The sequence below is a fragment of the Staurois parvus genome, unplaced genomic scaffold (genome assembly GCF_062004578.1).
Source record: "Staurois parvus isolate SC_StPar_1 unplaced genomic scaffold, SC_StPar_1.0 ptg001702l, whole genome shotgun sequence".
NCBI classification, from domain to species: Eukaryota; Metazoa; Chordata; class Amphibia; order Anura; family Ranidae; genus Staurois; species Staurois parvus.
Window position 1 is genome coordinate 415,103 of NW_028319498.1, and position 19,985 is coordinate 435,087.

Here is a 19,985-nt window from a genome sequence, read left to right on the forward strand (position 1 = left end):
AGGCAATGTTTTAGGAGCGAGCAGACGTGGCAGCAGAGGAAGGGGTCGAGGCAGCACTATTCGCAGCCAGAGGCCAGTGCTCCCGGTGTCATCCAGCGGTCGTGTCTCCACCGACAACCCTGCCGTCATTTATTGGTTGGCTCGGTCGTCTTCCTCTTCCCAGGTCACCTCTGACACCTACAGCCAACGGTCGGTGGGTACGTCAGACACAACTGTTAGTTGGCATGGCCCGGGAGCAAGCCCACTGAAATCACATGTCCTCTACCTGCCCCTGTCCTTTGCTGTTCCCTCACCAAGCGAAGTATCGCATGCTGTGGGCTCAGCCCCACTGTACAGTGAGGAAGAGCTAACAGAGGGCGGTCAGGAACGGGGGGAGACATCGGCCTTTTCAGCAGCCAGGCGAAGAAGTACTGGCGAGGAGAGTGGCTCGGTAGCCGGTCTAGAGACAGGTCTGTCTCCTGACCCAGACGCAGCCGAGGGGGCTAGTAGTGAGGCGGAGACCGTACTTGATGATGAGGAGGTTGATCGCACTTGGCAGCCTCGTCATCATCAGGCAATTTCTTCCGCATCATCAGGAGAAGAGGGTGCCAGCTTGGCAGCGAGCGAAACAGTCGGTGGGTTGCCCAGGAGGCAGCAGGGTCGCATCAGTGTCAGTGGAGCCAAACGTCCACGGAGTAGAGCACCAGCTCCACTGCAGCCTACCACCACGGCCAGTAGTGGTGCCGGTGCGCACGGAGGAAGTAGCAGTCAGCCAGTGAGGAGTAGCGGGGGCAAAGTTTCCTACTCAGCGGTGTGGCAATTTTTCGTCAAGCCGCCCGAGGAAGTAAACGTAGCCGTATGTCGACTATGTGGCCAGAAATGCAAGCGTGGCCAGGGGGCCCATGTTGGGACTACAGCGTTGCGTCAGCATATGCAGCGTCACCATTCGGTGGCCTGGGAAAACCGTGATAAAGATACGGCGGTTCTGCCTGCCCCAGCCCCCGCTCCATCACCTGCTCCGTTACTTGCTCCGTCACCCGACATCGTCAATCACCCTCTATCAGCCAGTCAAGGCTCCAACACCTCTGCTGAGGGGAGTTGTCGCTCGTTGGCATCTTCCGCTCGTTCAGATGCTCCTTCTCCTGCTACTCCTCTTCTCGGATTCCGTCAACAGTCTTTCTTGGAATCCGTTTCCAAGAGACAACAGTTTGCGAGCACGCACCCGACGGTGCAAAAGCTGAACGTCCTCCTGTCCAAGTTGCTGGTGCTGCAGTCCCTCCCTTTCCAACTGGTGGACTCAGCACCTTTCCGAGAAATGATGGCTTGTGCCGCGCCGCGGTGGAGAGTGCCAAGCCGTCATTTCTTTGCCCAAAAGGCAGTGCCAGCCCTGCATTCACATGTAGAAGAGATGGTGGGCCAGTCTTTGAGCATGTCGGTCTCTGCCAAAGTGCACGGCAGCGCCGACGTGTGGAGCTGTAACTACGGTTAGGGACAGTACATGTCATTTACGGCCCACTGGGTGAACGTGGTGCCGGCACAGCCGCACCAGCAACTTGGACAGGTCACGATGCTTTTGCCTCCACGTTTGCACGTCCTTGGTCCAGCAAACATGTCTGCCTCTACCACCTCTTTTTCCGCCGTGTCCTCAGCCGCCACCCCCGTGCCAAGTCCCATTACCCGACCGGCATATCACATGTGCAGGGCGCAACGGTGTCACGCTGTGCTGCACCTGGTATGCCTTGGCGAACGTAGTCACACAGGGGAGGAACTTCTGAGTGTAATGAACAGAGAAATCGACAGATGGCTGTCTCCGCGCAAACTGAAAATCGGAACCATGTTGACCGACAACGGAAAGAACATGGTGTCTGCTCTGCGTCAAGGAAGGTTGTGCCATGCGCCATGCATAGCTCACGTGTTCAATCTGGTTGTCAAGCGGTTCCTAAAATCCACCATCCCACTGCAAGACATCCTTAAAATGTCACGTAAACTGTGCATGCATTTCAGCCATTCCTACACCGCAAAGAACACCCTCATTGAGCTGCAGCGGCAGAACGGAATTCCACAGCATCGCCTGATCTGCGACGTTGCAACAAGGTGGAATTCAACCCTACACATGTTAGACCGCCTTTACGAGCAGCGAAAGGCCATCACCGATTTCCTGATGTTACAAGCGGATAAAGGTACTCCCCTGTGTAACTTAGATGTCAGCCATTGGCAGCTCATGCGTGACACCTGCCGCTTGCTCAGGCCCTTTGAGGAGGCCACGCTATTCGTGAGTCGGCAGGACTATGGGATGAACGACGTCATTCCTCTGTTGCACGTCCTGGAACAAATGCTGTTAACAATGGCTGGTCAGGGTGCGGTAGACGTGGCGCACAGATCTCAACGCCACATGACCCCTGTGGGGGCAGGACAGGAAGAAGAGGAGGAGGTAGAGGAGGACATTTGTGCTCAGGAATTATTGAGTGAAATGGGTGGTTTTTCCACTCAGCGGACAGGAGTGGAGGAGCAGGAGCATCTGGTAGAGAAGGAGGAGGAGGAGACAGAGGACCCAGACGCACCGTGGCAGTATGCTGTGGAGATGGAGGCAGGGAGTCCCTCGCATTCCTTGGCACAAATGGCCCATAGCATGCTCGGTTGCTTGCGTAGCGACAGCCGAATAATAACCATCAGACAGAGGGATGACTTTTGGCTGTCCACCTTGTTGGACCCTCGCTACCGGTCCAAAATGGTGGCCTTTTTCACACCTGCTGAGAGGGAGGCCAAAATTACGTACTATAAAAACCACCTATGTAGTCAGTTGGTCTCTGCCTTTGTGCGCCAACGTCCATCCTCAGACACTGTGGGCCCTGTGCGCTCGCGTTCCGCTGGCATGGCAGCAGGGGAGGGGTGGGGTGGTAGGAGCAGTGGCAGCTCCACCAGCAGCGGCTGCCTCAGTCTGCAGTCGATGATGAGCAGCTTTCTTCACCAGCGCAGTGAGGAAACTACTAACCAGCCGCAGCAGCAGCAGCATCAGGTGGACCTGGAGCAGGAGCTCAAACAACAGGCTTGGGCCTACTTGGACAGCACCCTGCCAACCGAGGTAGACAATCCCCTTGACTACTGGGCAACGAAACTTGACCTTTGGCCCCAACTAGCTGAATTTGCCCTTGAAAGGCTGTCATGCCCGGCCAGTAGCGTGGCATCGGAGCGCGTGTTTAGTGCGGCAGGAGGTATTGTAACTCCGCGGAGGACACGACTGTCCACCCAAAGTGTGGAGAGACTCACGTTTGTGAAAATGAATCAGGCGTGGATTAGTTTGGATTTCAAACCACCAGTTCCTGACACAACTGACTAAATCCGCCATGAATCATGCCTCAAACATGTGCCACATTCAGGTCTCTTCACACTGCTGGTGTGTTGAATTTTTTGACATAGGGTGCTGGCAGATTACGGGCCTCCCATAGCTGCTGCCAGGCCCCTAATCTGCCATAGGCCCCTATATACCGCCTCCTCATGCTGCTGCTAGGTCCAGAGTCTCCCATGGGTCCCTGTACGGCCTCCCATTGCTGCTGTCTCCATCGCCACACTCTGCCATGTGCCACTTTCAGGTCTCCTCACACTGCTGGTGTGTTGAATTTTTTGACATAGGGTGCTGGCAGATTACGGGCCTCCTATAGCTGCTGCCAGGCCCCTAATCTGCCATAGGCCTCTATATACCGCCTCTTCATGCTGCTGCCAGGTCCAGAGTCTCTCATGGGTCCCTGTACGGCCTCCCATTGCTGCTGTCTCCATCGCCACACTCTGCCATGTGCCACATTCAGGTCTCTTCACACTGCTGGTGTGTTGAATTTTTTGACATAGGGTGCTGGCAGATTACGGGCCTCCTATAGCTGCTGCCAGGCCCCTAATCTGCCATAGGCCCCTATATACCGCCTCCTCATGCTGCTGCTAGGTCCAGAGTCTCTCATGGGTCCCTGTACGGCCTCCCATTGCTGCTGTCTCCATCGCCACACTCTGCCATGTGCCACATTCAGGTCTCTTCACACTGCTGGTGTGTTGAATTTTTTGACATAGGGTGCTGGCAGATTACGGGCCTCCTATAGCTGCTGCCAGGCCCCTAATCTGCCATAGGCCCCTATATACCGCCTCCTCATGCTGCTGCTAGGTCCAGAGTCTCTCATGGGTCCCTGTACGGCCTCCCATTGCTGCTGTCTCCATCGCCACACTCTGCCATGTGCCACATTCAGGTCTCTTCACACTGCTGGTGTGTTGAATTTTTTGACATAGGGTGCTGGCAGATTACGGGCCTCCTATAGCTGCTGCCAGGCCCCTAATCTGCCATAGGCCCCTATATACCGCCTCCTCATGCTGCTGCTAGGTCCAGAGTCTCTCATGGGTCCCTGTACGGCCTCCCATTGCTGCTGTCTCCATCGCCACACTCTGCCATGTGCCACTTTCAGGTCTCCTCACACTGCTGGTGTGTTGAATTTTTTGACATAGGGTGCTGGCAGATTACGGGCCTCCCATTGCTGCTGCCAGGCACGTAATCTGCCATGGGCCCCCGTACCGACTCCTCATGCTGTGACGTTGCAACAAGGTGTAATTCAACCCTACATATGTTAGACCGCCTTTACGAACAGCTAAAGGCCATCACAGATTTCCTGATGTTAAAAGCGGATAAAGGTACTCCCTGTGTAACTTAGATGTCAGCCATTGTCAGCTCATGCGTGACACCTGCGCTTGCTCAGGCCCTTTGAGGAGGCCACGCTATTCGTGAGTCGGCAGGACTATGGGATGAATGAGGTCAAATCGGCCATGGGCCCCCGTACCGCCTGTTCACGCTGATGCTGGTCCCACAGTGTGACCTGGGTCCCTGTACGGCCTCCCATTGCTTCCACTCTGCCATGTGCCACTTTGAAATCTCCTCACACTCCTGCGGTTTTCCATTTTGTCATAGGTTGCTGGCAGATTACAGGCCTTCCATTGGTGCCGCCAGGCCCCATATCGGCCATGGGCCCCCGTACCGCCTGGTCACGCTGCTGCTGGTCCCACAGTGTGACCTGGATCCCTGTACGGCCTCCCATTGCTTCCACTCTGCCATGTGCCACTTTGAAATCTCCTCACACTCCTGCGGTTTTCCATTTTGTCATAGGTTGCTGGCAGATTAGCGGCCTTCCATAGGTGCCGCCAGTCCCCATATCGGCCATGGGCCCCCGTACCTCCTGGTCACGCTGCTGCTGGTCCCACAGTGTGACCTGGGTCCCTGTACGGCCTCCCATTGCTTCCACTCTGCCATGTGCCACTTTGAAATCTCCTCACACTCCTGCGGTTGTCCATTTTGTCATAGGTTGCTGGCAGATTACAGGCCTTCCATTGGTGCCGCCAGGCCCCATATCGGCCATGGGCCCCCGTACCGCCTAGTCACGCTGCTGCTGGGCCCACAGTGTGACCTGGGTCCCTGTACGGCCTCCCATTGCTGCTGCCAGGAGGCAGCAGGGTCGCAGCTGTGTCAGTGGAGGCAAACGGCCACGGAGTAGAGCAGCAGCTCCACTGCAGCCTACCACCACAGCCAGTAGTGGTGCCGGTGTGCACGGAGGAAGTAGCAGTCAGCCAGTGAGGAGTAGCGGGTGCAAAGTTTCCTACTCGGCGGTGTGGCAAGTTTTCGTCAAGCCGCCCGAGGAAGTAAACGTAGCCTAATGTCGACTATGTGGCCAGAAAGTCAAGCGTGGCCAGGGGGCCCATGTTGGGACTACAGCGTTGCGTCAGCATATGCAGCGTCGCCATTCGGTGGCCTGTGAAAAACGTGATAAAGATACGGCGGTTCTGCCTGCCCCAGCCAAGGGTTCCATTTTGTCATAGGGTGCTGGCAGATTAGCGGCCTTCCATAGGTTACGCCAGGCCCCATATCGGCCATGGGCCCCCGTACCTCCTGGTCACGCTGCTGCTGGTCCCACAGTGTGACCTGGGTCCCTGTACGGCCTCCCATTGCTTCCACTCTGCCATGTGCCACTTTGAGGTCTCCTTACACTCCTGCGGTTTTCCATTTTGTCATAGGTTGCTGGCAGATTAGCGGCCTTCCATAGGTGCCGCCAGGCCCCATATCGGCCAGGGGCCCCCGTACCACCTGGTCACGCTGCTGCTGAGCCCACAGTGTGACCTGGGTCCCTGTACGGCCTCCTATTGCTTCCACTCTGACATGTGCCACTTTGAAATCTCCTCACACTCCTGCGGTTTGTCCATTTTGTCATAGGTTGCTGGCAGATTACAGGCCTCCCATAGGTGCCGCCAGGCCCCAAATCGGCCATGGGCCCCCGTACCGCCTGGTCACGCTGCTGCTGGGCCCACAGTGTGACCTGGGTCCCTGTACGGCCTCCCATTGCTTGCACTCTGCCATGTGCCACTTTGAAATCTCCTCACACTCCTGCGGTTTTCCATTTTGTCATAGGTTGCTGGCAGATTACAGGCCTTCCATAGGTGCCACCAGGCCCCAAATCGGCCATGGGCCCCCCTACCGCCTGGTCACGCTGCTGCTGGGCCCACAGTGTGACCTGGGTCCCTGTACCGCCTCCCATTGCTCCCACTCTGCCATGTGCCACTTTCAAGTCTCCTCACACTCCTGCTGGGTTCCATTTTGTCATAGGTTGCTGTATGGCCTCCCATTGCTGCTGCCTCCACCGCCACACTGTGGCTCCAAACACTGGTTTTGGCCCCGTGACTGGCCAAATGAGTGAAGTGTGCAGTGATTCTAAGATCGACGGCACTCATCTGCATGTCATACTGACTGACAGTATTATTTCTCTTCCCCAGCAGACTCCAAGGGCATTTAAATTAAAGGTACAGTGTTCTGCACTAATATTAAGTCTCTCTGAAGCCTAGAAACACCCTTTTTTAAGTTAAATTCACAGCGAATTTATTCGACTCGAATCGAATATTGTCCACGAATTCGCCGAATCAGTCGAATCGAATTTTTCATTTCTTCGCTCATCTCTAATTAGGATAGTTCCTATCATAGTAAAGGTTATGGTGTCTGTTGGATAATTCAACAAAGTAAGAAAAAAAAAATCAATCAGTTTTAAGAAGAATCATCTGTTTTAAAGGAATACAATGGCAGTGTCACCTTTCATTTAAACTCAATTTTTAAAAATAAAATAATTTTAAAAAATCTTTGTCCCAACCCTGGTTGCTGTCACTTTTTTCTGTTCAGTGCTGTCTGCATATATATTTGAAGAAAAAGGATTTGTGACATAAAAAAATCATCTGTTGAATGCCATTATTATATTATATTTCAATATTTTTATTGAAAAAGTGATATACAAGAACAAGAACATAGAAACATAACCAACCTACATGATGAGTTGAGGCGAATAAACCGGTTCATGAATATATAGGCACGTAAGAAGTATCAATCAATGATGTTGTAGACAAGAAAATACAACCCCCATATGGTAGCAAATATTCCATTGGTCAGTAAACATGGGCAGTTTCATATTACTGCTTAACAAAGGAGACCAAAAAAAAAATTAAATAAGAAGAGTCAAATAAAAAAAAAGAGAAGATCAAGAATATAACAGAAGGAGAAAAGAAAGAAAAAGAAAGGGGGGGGGGGAAGTGGAAAGAAAGAGGAAAAAAGAGGAGAGAGTCAGCCGCAGTTCCATTAAATGATAGAGATATACCTAATCCTTGGCTCCCATGTAACCTCAAATTTAGAAGTATTATTGTTAACAATATTCGTAAGTTTATCATTTATCATACTCCAATTAAGTTTTTGTTTGACTCAATCTAGCGGAATAGATGACTGTCTCCAACATCTAGCTATAGTAATTCTTGCTGCTAACAAAATATAAAGAATTAATTTAACCGATTTCTTGGGAATATCACTGGACAACAGATGAAATAGGGCTACTTCCGGTGTTCTCTGAATATTGATTCCCGTTACCGAATAAAGAAAATTAAACATTTGGATCCAAAATCTATGAACCACCGGACATTTCCAAAATATATGGAGCATAGTGCCCTCCTGTCCGCAGTGTCGAAAGCAATTGGGTGACACGGATGGATACATTTTAGCAAGACGTGTTGGAACTAGATACCAGCGAAGAAGTGTTTTATAATTGGATTCGATAAGAGTAGTATTAATCAAAATTTTAGATAGAGTATTGGCCGTAGTCCACCAAGTGTCTAAGTCTAGTAAGCTGTTCAAATCCCTTTCCCATTGAATTATGTAGGATAGCTTGGTAAGTGGATCAACAAGGGATGCATAGATAGTGGATAATTGACCGTTCATCCTCCCAGTAGCCTCACAGGCGATCTCTAGAGGGGTGAGTGTGCAAGGTTCTACAAGTAATTTGAGTTTTCTAGTAATAAAAGATATAAGCTGATGGTAACGGAACAATTCACAGGAGGGCATCTGAAAAGTTGTCAAAAAGTACTGGAGAGAACGAGGACGAAGTCCATCTAGGTAATCCCCAATACGCAAAAAAACTTTATCCACCATTGAAATGCAGATGGTGATAGGCCAGGAATAAACTCAGGGTTACAAAAAACAGGAGCTAATGGGGTATGTAGAGAGCAGAGAGGTTTGCGAGCCCTCCATCTATCCCAGACCATTAAGGAATAGGATAATGTAGGACAAAGGATAGGAGGACGCAACTGACTAGGAAGCCACATGAGAGCGCCAATAGCCTAAGGATGACAAGATAAGGCCTCAATGCCAACTCATTGGGGAACATAACCCCTAGCGGTAGTACAAGAGAGCTGTGCCATCTGAGCCGCCTGAAAGTAAATCTGGAGATTAGGTAGTCCCAAACCGCCATGCTTTTTTAGAGAAAATAAAGTTGACTTGTTAACCCGAGGACATTTTCCTTTCCATATAAATCTAGAGACTGCTTGTTGTAAAAGCAAAAGTTCCCGTTTGGGTATCATGATCGGTAAAGTCCTAAAGTAGTATTATCATTATTATTATTATTATAGAGTATTTATATAGCGCCAAAGGGTTTGCTCAGCGCTGTACATTAGAATGGGGGACAAGACATGAGACCATACAGTAGCAAAACAATACACAATACACGAGGGTTAGAGGGCCCTGCCCTTTCGAGCTTACAGTCTAGGAGGGAGGGGATGGTGGTACAGGAGGAGATGGCTGTGAGGGATGGAATGGAGTGTGGAGTGGAGGGGATCGGCTGTTAGGTGAGGGTGGGGTAGGCTTCCCTGAAGAGATGGGTTTTTAGGTGAGGAGGGTAGGGGACAATCTGATGGATTAGGGAAGGGAGTTCCAGAGGATGGGGGAAGTCTTGGAGAAGTCCTGCAGTCGGGCGTGGGAGGTGGAGACCAGGGAGCTAGAGAGTAGGAGGTCTTGCGAGGAGGTAAGATTACGGGTAGGGTGGTATTTGGGTATTAGGTCGGTGAGGTAGTTTGGGGCAGTATTATGAATGGCTTTGTATGTCAGTGTTAGTAGTTTGAACTTGATGCATTGGGCAATCGGGAGCCAGTGGAGGGAATGACAGAGGGGGGTGGCAGAAGTGGATCGGTTGGTAAGGTGGATGAGTCCGGCTGCTGAGTTCAGGATAGACTGGAGCGGGGATAGCTTGTTTTGGAGTAGGCCGTTGAGAAGGGAGTTACAGTAGTCCAGGCGTGAAATAATAAGGGAGTGAACGAGTTGTTTAGTAGTGTCTGGGGCTAGGAACGAGCGTATTTTGGAGATGTTGAGAAGGTGGAACCTGCATGCGGTAGTAAGCAATTGGACATGGGGTTGGAAGGACAGGTTAGAGTCTAGGATGACACCTAGGACCTTGGCTTGCGTGGTGGGACTGATGGTAGCGTTGTTGATCGTGATGGAGAGGATGGGGGGGTGCGGGCAGGGGGGAAAATTAGGAGCTCGGTTTTGGAAAGGTTCAGTTTGAGGAAGTGGAGCGACATCCAGTCCGATATGTCGTTCAGTAGGTGGATGATACGGGTGGAGAATGAAGAGGTGAGGTGAGGGGTGGAGAGGTAAATTTGCATGTCATTGGTGTAGAGGTGATAGTTGAAGCCATGGGAGTGTATCAGTTTGCCAAGGGAGGAGGTGTAGGTGGAGAAGAGAAGGGGCCCGAGGACAGAGCCTTGGGGGACCCCAACAGAGAGGGGTAGAGAGGGGGAGGTGGCAGCGTTATAGGTAACGCTGAAGGAGCGTTGGGATAGATAGGAGGAGAGCCAGGAGAGAGCGGAGTCTCTGATGCCAAGGGAGTGTAATTTGTTAAGGAGGAGGGGGTGGTGGACTGTGTCTAAGGCCGTGGAGAGTTCGAGGAGTAAGAGGACAGTATAGAGTATAATAGTCTTGGTAAAAAGGTCAAACCAGGAAAGGAAGATCTTCCCAGTCATGTAAGTCACTTTTAAGTCGTTTGAAGAGTGGGGGATAATTGGTCTTATATAGCTACGAGATAGAGCTTGTGAGGTGAATTCCCAAATAAGGGAGAGAACGGGAGGCCCACTTAAAGTCAAAGTTGTCCCGCAGATATTGAACCTCTGAATCAGGTAGAGAAATGTTTAAAGCAGTTGTTTTAGAGGGATTAAGAGTGAGACCAGAGCCCGTAAAGAAACGATGAAACAGGTGGAGGAGACTAGGTAAAGATGTTCGAGGGTTAGATATATACATGAGAACATCAGCAGCAAATAAGGCACATTTATGATCTCATTGATCACAGTGGATGCCAGAAATAGTGGGATCAGAACAGATAGCTATAGCAAGTGGTTCCATTGCCAAAGCCAAAGTAAGGGGGAAAGGGGGCAGCCCTGCCTATTACCTCGCTCAATAGACAGAGAAGCTGATTTGTATCCGCAAATGGAGATCTGAGCTGACAGATTAGAATAAAGAGCCCCTATTAAAGTCAGAAAAGAAGGGCCAAACCCCAACCTACCCAATATCTGAAATAAACAGTCCCAAGATAAACTGTCAAATGCTTTATGAAGATCTAATGATAACAGTAGGACTTCACTCGGTAAGGATTTATCCCAAGTGGATTGTAAAGTTGACAACAAAGTTTGACGAATTTGGTTCGATGTTTGTCGACCGCTGATGAATCCGGATTGATCATCATGAATATAAAGAGCCAGACATTTATGGAGGCGTAAAGCCAAGATTTTAGTAAGGATCTTGAGATCACAATTAATTAAAGAGATAGGTCGATAATTAGAAACTAAGGTAGCATCTTTGTGGGGTTTAGGAATAACACTGATGAATGCTTTATTTTCATCGGGAGGCACAAGTCCCCCATCCCGTAAATAATTAAAATAATGGGCCATAGGTGGAATCAGGAGGTCAGAGAAGACCTTATAATAATTATGAGAAAGGCCATCTGGTCCTGGGGATTTATGAGGGGGAAGAGTTTTCAAGGCATTCCGAATCTCCTAGCAAGAAATAGGCTTTTCCATTGATTCCCTGTGGACCTCCTGAAGAGAAGGAAGAGCAACAGAGCTCAGAAAGTTGTCGTAAGATGAAGAAACATCTCCCTGAGGCGAATGGTATAGATCAGTATAAATAGAATGAAACTTTTGGAGAATCTTACTGGGATCTTGAGATAGAGTACCGTTATTTAGTCTGGGTTTACGGAGAGCCATTTTGTGATGTTTAGGAGACAATTTACGTGCTAATAAAGTACCTGGTCTATCTCACCAAGTGAAGAATTTATGGTTGGACCATCGTAACTGTTTGTCAGCGGTAGTAGTGAGGCATCGGTTAAGTTCCAATCGGGCTTCGTCAAGTTTAACCAATAATTCCGGATCGGGATTCCGTTTGTATCGAGGCCATTATTATATTAACTAATAGTATTATCAGCATACATGTTTTTTGTTGTGTTTGTCCTTTAAAAAACATTTTTGTACCATTTAGTGAAATATCTAACTTTTTCTGTGGTTTTTTTTTTTTTAACAAAAAGTCACATGACCTTGATCATACTTACATGTAGCCTGTGACAGCGATGGGGCTGCCTGGCTGCAGGAACTGCTGACTGTCATTATTGTTACATTATAGACTCTTCGGCGTCTGTGCCTTGACTCTGAGCGGCCGCACATTTGCGTGTAATTAAGAAGAACATATGTGTTGAGCGCGCGTTCCCAGAACACATGTCCGGTACTCACGGAAAGGTCCTGATCTCCTCTTTCGATTGGGACCTTTCCCGATCATGTGATGGCAAATCATGACCCTAAAACCCCGACCCACCTCCCGGCTTCTGAAACCCCTAAAGGGCCAGGAGGCGCCGGCGCCAAGGGGTTAAAGAACATTTTAGTACCGTATAGTGAAATACCTTACTTTCGCTGGGTTTTTTTTGGACAAAACACTGAAGTCACATGACGTTGATCATACTTACATGTAGCCTGTGACAGCGATGGGGCTGCCTGGCTGCAGGAACTGCTGACTGTCAGTATTGTTACATTATAGACTCTTCCTGGTAATAATCCGGTAACATTGACTTGTGTCGTGTTAGTCTGTATTGTGTTATTGATGTCTCCTCTTATAGTGACATTATAATTAGACACTTTTCCTGCTGGAGCCGTCCAGTTCACCACCAGAGAATTCACCGACATGTAACTGTTCACTGTGGCACCGACAGCTAGTCCGGAAACTAACAGGAAAAACAAAATTGTATTAGTAAAAAAGGTATGCATACTGATTTTATTATAAAAGCTGCAAGGGAGGTGGAGGGTGGGGGGGGAGGGGATCCTGAGCCCAAGAAGGATTAGGTACAAACTGCGCCACGTGGTACAAACTAGAGCTCCTCCTCCTGCCGCTTTATTACCTGAACCACTCAGAAAGACTTTCTGTGTTCTGATGGCTAAAATTGTCATTAAATGTAACCTGGCCTGAGGAAAGGAGAGGAAAGAAGTTAACTTTACCACTTCAAGTCCGGACACTTTCACCCCCTTCCAGTCCAGGCCAATTTTCAGCTTTCAGCGCTATCACACTTTGAATGACAATTGCGCGGTCATGCACCACTGTACCCAAATGAAATTTTTAGCTTTTTTTTTTTTTAGACAGATAGAACTTTATTTTGGTGGTATTTATTCACCACTGGGATTATTTTTTTTTTATGCTATATAAATTTAAAAAAAAAAAAAACATTTTGAAAAAAAAGTGTTATTTTTATACAAATTGGCAAATAAATAATCTTTCTTCATAAATCTTGGCCAAAATGTATTCATCTATCTTTTTGGTAGAAAAAAATAACCCAAATTAGTTTATAAAAAATTATAATTTTTCAAACTTTTTTTTACATTTTTATTTTATTTTTTTATAATATTATTTATGTATTTTTTTACATACTGTCACTCTAGCAGTACAGTGTGACCATAGTGACACTACTACTTGTGGCGGGTGATGAAGATTTTTTTTTTTGTTTTTTTTTACACTGATTGCTTTTACACCCACAAAGGCTGCAAAAACAATAATTTTTCTTTCTCTCTGGCTGCATTCCTGCAGCCATTGAGAAATAATGTCACATGGTACAAGGCTGCTGTGAATAGCCTTGTACCATGTGACCTTTCACACGTAGTAAGCAATGATGTCACAAGTGACATCTTGCTTACTACTCTGCATGTGATCACTGATTGGCCAATCAGTGATCACATGATCCGGACTTCGCACAGTGGTCCTCATTCAGGTAATCATTCACACCTCTGTGTGTAGTAAACAGGGCGCACACAGGCAATGGATGTGGGGGGGACATTTAGATACGTCCCCCACATTGGAAGCGCTCCCTTTCGGCTGTTTATCGGCATGCGCTGGACAGGAAGAGGTTAAAGTATAAAAACTTTTTTGAAAAACAAAGGTTGGTCGCCGTGGCAACGGTGTAGCAGAATTAAAATCCTTTACTGGAATCTTCACAAACCGTATAATGAGAACATGACAGCTCCAAGACTGGACAGAGAGACAGGAAACGCATTTCACATGACCACATGCTTAGTCATTACTAAGAACACGAGCAATTTACTGAGTAGTATCTTACTGCATTCATTCATGTTTCAGCCATCAGTGGGGTTCCCAGCTGACAGGTGAATGTAAAAGAATTCTCGGCATTGCCTGACAATTACATTTTTTTTTTTATAAAATGGTGTGGGGGTCCCCCCAAAATCTATACCAGATCCTTATCTGATTATGCAGTACGGCAGGTCAGGAAAAGGGGGGGATGAGTGAGCGCCCCTCCTGAACCATACCAGGTCACATGCCCTCAACATGGGGCAACAGATGTTGTTTGGCAAACCTCTGGATGATGCCGTACATCACTTCTCTGGAGGAAAGTCAAGTCTTATCCACAGGAGGTTTAAAATCTTGTCAGTTTATTTGAATTTTTTAAAATGATTTTCAGATTTCATCACTTCCTGTAGATCATATCTCAGGATTCACTTTCTGTAGACCATCTCCCAAAAGCTTTCACTTTCTTGTTGCAACAAGAAAGTGAAGTGTTTTGGGAGATGGTCTACAGAAAGTGAAGGGGAGAGAAGTCCTGGGGGTAAGCATGGGAGGAGGTGGTGATGGGGCTAGAAAGGCAGGAGGATTGGGCTGGGAGAGAGTGGTCCGGGTGATGTTCTGAGATGAGGTTGGTGATATATCTCGGGGCAGAGTTGTAGATGGCTTTGTATGTGGCTGTTAATATTTTGAATGTGATATGTTGGGCTAGCGCAGTGTTTCTCAACTCCAGTCCTCATGGACCCCCAACAGGTCATGTTTTCAGGATTTCCATTATTTTGCACAGGTGATTTGATCAGTTTCACTGCCTTAGTAATTACCACAGCTGTTTCATCTGAGGGAAATCCTGAAAACATGACCTGTTGGGGGTCCATGAGGACTAGAGTTGAGAAACACTGGGCTAGCCGGAAGCCAGGTGAGGTAATGGCGGAGAGGTACAGCGGTCACAGAGTGGTTGGGAAGGTAAATAACGCTTTTTGCTCAGTGGTTTTGTAATTAAGCCAAATAATTAATAATGTTATTAAATAATAATAGTGAATTTTAATAATTTGTATTAATTAAAAATAAATAATAACAATAGTACTATTTAAAATAGTTAATATGAAAAACTGAGTTCCTAAATAATTCACAGATTTAAAGAAATGTTTCTGTCCAGCCACTGGTGGATTCAATCAATGTGTCTGAAGCAAGGTCCGCTCTTGTTACTGGTGGCAATAAATCCGATTTTCACACCTCTAGTGAAGGGGACAATCATGGGGGGGATGATTGGATTGGCTGCTATGAATGTTAGAAATATGAACAAGAAATGCATGTGTAAACTTTGATAAACAAGGCAGAGAATGTTTGCTGGCAATGGCTTATCAAGGCTTTTATGGGTTAGTTTTCCTGTTCGGCAGTACTTACGGATGCAGAAATTTGTATTCATGGGGTCTGATTCCATATTACAGGCAGATATTGTATATAGAGTTGATGTATACGTCTCTCCCGCTGTCAGATTTCCTATTGTAGCTGAGGCAGTGGTATTATTTATCAGTATAGATGGCGAGGTTGCATTGGTCTGCACCCTGTAGGTGTATGAGCTCTGATACTCGTCTGGTTGTGTCCAGTTCAGGGTCACAGAATTGTTAGTTATGGCAACAATCTGTGGTAATTTCACAGGTAGTGGTTCTGTGGATAGGGGAAAAAAGTCATATAATTAACTAGAGTGAGAATGGTTTCATACAAAAGGAGTTGATTTACTGAAAGCAAATAGACTGTGCACTTTGCAAAGTACAGTTGCTCCAGAGCAATCAGATATCGGTTCTGTGGAAAGGGGATAAAAGTCATATTAATATTCATTGGTTACATTCAGAGTGTGTTATTGCAGTTACAATGTAATAAATCACGATCAACAGAAAAAACACGGCTAAGGAGAAGAGTTCTACATCATTAATAGCAAGGGTAAGATACGTGGATAAGGAGACCTCTTCTTGTCTTTTCCCCTTCCCTTCCCAAACACAAAATCTCATTGTAGGATTGTGTTTCACATTTGCTGACATCATATTGTAACGTCAAAGCTAAAGTCTAGACAGATAAAGTTCTTACATGGTCTTCTCCCCATCCACCCCACAAGCAATCGGCTTGCAAGAGAATGTAACTAGGCATAGAAAATGCATCGTGATCCTACAGCTGGGGTGTACAGCTGGCCATAGAAATGAATGGCTGTACACCTCTGTACTCGTGGAAACTCTGATTCTTCTCTGCATCCACATTTACCTATGTATGGCTGTACAACATCATTTCCCGAATGCGACACTCCCTCATTTGTATGGGTAAGCAGTGGCATCCCGAAGCAGGTCCGCACTGGGTGACACCGGACCCGCTCCACAAAAAGGTAAGTTGTAAAGCAAGCCAACGATCCCCGCAGGATGGATCCGATCCATCCTGTGGGGATCGTCAGCTTTCTTTACAACTTACCTTTTCTTGGAGTGGGTCCGGTGTCACCCCATATAGGTTGCATGCCGACGATCCCCGCAGGATGGATCGGATCTGCAGATTGAGCATAATGGATCAGAGTCCGATCCATTATGCTCAATCTGCAGATCCGATCCATTCTGCGGGGATGGTCGGAGGGGGTGTCACCAAGTGTTACTTCACCGGGTGACACCAACCCTAGGGACCCCTCTGTGCCTAAGTAAACACTAATGAGGAGAAGCATCGGCGTTTACACTTCTTTGGCCAGCTGTAGACCCCCATCTGTGACTCCCCAGCCATGGGAAACCACATGATTTTTTTCTCTTGGCATTTTTTTATGCCTTGTCTTCTCCCCATCAACCGCACAAGCAATTCACCAAAAGGATTTCACCTAACAATTTTAAGTCCTACAGCTGGGGTGTACAGCCGGCCATAGAAATGAATGGCTGTACCACCTCTATACTCGTGGAATCTCTGATGCTTCTTTGCATCCACATTTACCCATGTATGGCTGTACAACATTTCCCGAATGTGACATTCCCTCATTTGTATGGGTAAGTAAACGCTGATGAGGAGAAGCATCACCATTTACACGAGTACAGGGGTGTCCAGCCATCCACTTCTTTGGCCAGCTGTAGACCCCATCTGTGACTCCCCAGCCATGGGAAACCACATGATTTTTTCTCTTGGTATTTTTTTATGCTTTGGTCTTCTCCCCATCAACCGCACAAACAATTCACCAAAAGGATTTCAACTAACAATTTTCACTCTATAAATTGCAGGTAGAAGGGGCTGGCAGAGCGTTTTATGAGAATTCCTCTGTAAACCACACAGACTGAGTCCATGGCGTAGGTCTATATGCATAAGTTTGCACAAGTACTGGCATACCGCTATTGATGACTATGGGCAGCTGTGGACAGTGTTTTGGTTCCTGGCTAGGATAGTACACCCAAATTTTACAATGTATGGCCCCAGGTACTTGTGTTTGAGACCTAAAAAGCAACAATGTAACTCACAATGAAAATCATCTGTCTAAACAATCTGACATGCAGGGTCTCCTTCCCCTTCTAGAGCAGAAGAAGAGGACTAAGAATCCTTGGAGCTTCACCCCAGTATTCAGGTTGCTATACACCAAGAGATCCTGTCACTGTCCATGAGCTACCAAGAAAATTAATACCTAGAAATGAAAATATGTAAATATATACCTTTCCCACTTCCCGCACCATTGAACACCGCTCTGATGCTGTGAAATCATCCTTTAACATCTACTGGGAAACCATCATGTCTGGTGATATCAATCTTCTGGATCCCCGTAGCTTTTACTGGTTTTTCCTGCTGACTTCTAGTAATCGTGTGAAGGTCAGCAGAATAAACCATTGTGCACTGCTAGGAACCCAGGAGATCAACACTCCTGGAAGTGTTGTTCCTATCAAACCTTCAGGGACCCAATGTCAGCGCAGGGGCCGAGGAACGGACAGGCAGGCCTAACAATGTAACGCACTGGCTGACGACAACCACCACCCACAGACCGAAGTCCCTCAGGGCGCGGAGTCTAAGTCCCAGGCTTCCCTTCACCAGGGCCCCTGATGGTGGGGATGGACTTGACGCAGCCAGGAACCAGGTCGCGGCCCCGGAGACACCTCAGCTGCGGTAATGGCCGCCGCCAATGGCGTGTAGCTGGTGGAAGAGACAAAAGAGTAGTCAGACAAGCCGGGTCAACAACAACAGGACAAAACAGTACAGGACAGCAGATGAGAATCACAGGTCACGGGCCGGGTTCAGCAACAGAGGATCAGAACAAAGGAGAATACAAAGAATAGTCGAGTCACAAGCCGAATCAGATACCAGGAGAGTCACGAGAGTCAGAACAGAGTAATAGCAACACAAAGACACAAGACAAGTGCAAAGAGCATGTGCGGGCCACAGGCTTATATGTCATCAGCCACACCCCTCTGGGGGATGGACCACAGAGACCTGAAGGCATAAAAGGATTCCCACCATGCACAGCAGAATCCAAGATGGATGCCAGCACATGGAGTAACATAACCTCAGGGAAAAGGTAGGACCTTGACACCCAACGCTGAAGCAGAGTTCATCTGGTCCCTCCTGCTGACCTCCATGGTGCCGCTCTCTCCTGTAATGACTTGGAGGGTAGCAGAATAAACCAGTGTGAGTGTCAGGGTTCTGTCCACGGCAGAAGTTCTGGAAGATCTGGCATTTCTGCCAGTACTCTGCATGGCCGCAGAGGTACACATCAGCCTCAGTTTGGTGCCAGACGGCCTTTATTAGGAGGCTCATCACTTCCTCAAGTTGCTGGATGATCTCTAGCTCCCCGTGCCCTGTTTCCTGTGGTTTGACCTGTGATTACCTGTTACCGACTCGGCTTGCTCCTGGACCTGTCTACTCTGCCTTACCCCCGATCTGACCTCGGCTAGGCTTATGGATACTCTCTTTCTCTCGCTTTTCTGTGTATGACCTCGGCTTTCCCATCTGACTTCGTCTGCTCTGATTCCCACCTGGTACCTGACCTTGGCTTGAACCGACTACCCAGTAAACATCTAAATCCCGGAAGGGTGTGCATACCACGCACAGGCGCCTCCTGTCTGCAGACCTATCTCCGTGCACCAGCTGTGCTTCTGAGTGGACCACCAACCAGCACTCCTACAGGCGACCTGTGCAACTTTGGGCCTGACTCCCGCTGCCCCACTCTCAGGGGAGTCCGGAACTTAGCCGCAAGGGAAGCCCTCTCTTCATTGGCCTTCATCACCAGGTACGTGATAGTGAGCTGTGGGGGACTCAGGAGATCAGCTTCAATTTTGCTTCAGGTGATGACTTCTCAGCATCCAAGTGGAGTTTGGCAGCATGGACAGATAAATCTTTGTTTGGTAACTTTTGCATAGTGTATAAGAGGGGTTTGAGAATCTCGGCGCTCACAAGAGTTTTTTGAAATACTGACAGTCCTTCTTTCATTTTCAAACTCATGGAGGAAAATTGACCAATATTTCTTAATAAACATATTACTAAGAGGAGCAAAAACCTACTTGTGCAGACCGATCCAATTACAGCCGTGCTCTGATACCCCCAGGGTATGACTGTCACCAAGGAGATGGTGTAATTGGTCCCCGATATTAAGTTCTGAAGGGTGACATTCGTTGTGTTGCTTGTCACAGTTCCAGCAATGATTGAAGGAAAAGAAGTATTCCAATAAGTTATATTATATGACTTCACCACTCCGGCCATATTTACTGGATCTCCCCAAGATAAGGAGACATTCTTAGTTCCTATCATAGTAAAGGCTATGCTGCCTGGTGGGGTGGGATCTGTGTTAGCAAAAAACAAAAAAAAACAAACAAACAAATGAGATGGAAGAAGATTAATCTGATTTAAAATGAATACATATAATGGGAGGAATTGCAAAGAGTGGTGTAAGCATAATGTTTGCAACACTCTTCTAAACATAGAAAATGGAGCAGAAGCTGTTCTTAAAAAATAAAATGGATGGGAGCCCCTTTGTTACTACGGAGCAGGGGCGGACTGACAACTTATGGGGCCCCCGGGCAATAGGGGATCATGGGGCCCCTGTGTCTTTGCCCAAACTCAAAAAAGTATATGAAAAAAGGTACCAGGGGCATCT

General features: G+C 47.8%; 1 protein-coding gene across 1 annotated transcript in view; it reads right to left on the reverse strand.

Annotated features, from left to right (window-relative positions):
* Positions 1-19,985, reverse strand: part of LOC149434700 (uncharacterized) — a 169,348-nt gene that overhangs the window by 35,647 nt on the left and 113,716 nt on the right. Inside the window, exons 34-36 of the mRNA XM_089663504.1 lie at positions 19,393-19,671; positions 15,302-15,565; positions 12,303-12,557 (exon numbers count right to left, since the gene is read on the reverse strand). Coding sequence (XP_089519630.1) covers positions 12,303-12,557; positions 15,302-15,565; positions 19,393-19,671 — 798 coding nt within the window. The remainder of the gene's footprint in view (positions 1-12,302; positions 12,558-15,301; positions 15,566-19,392; positions 19,672-19,985) is intronic.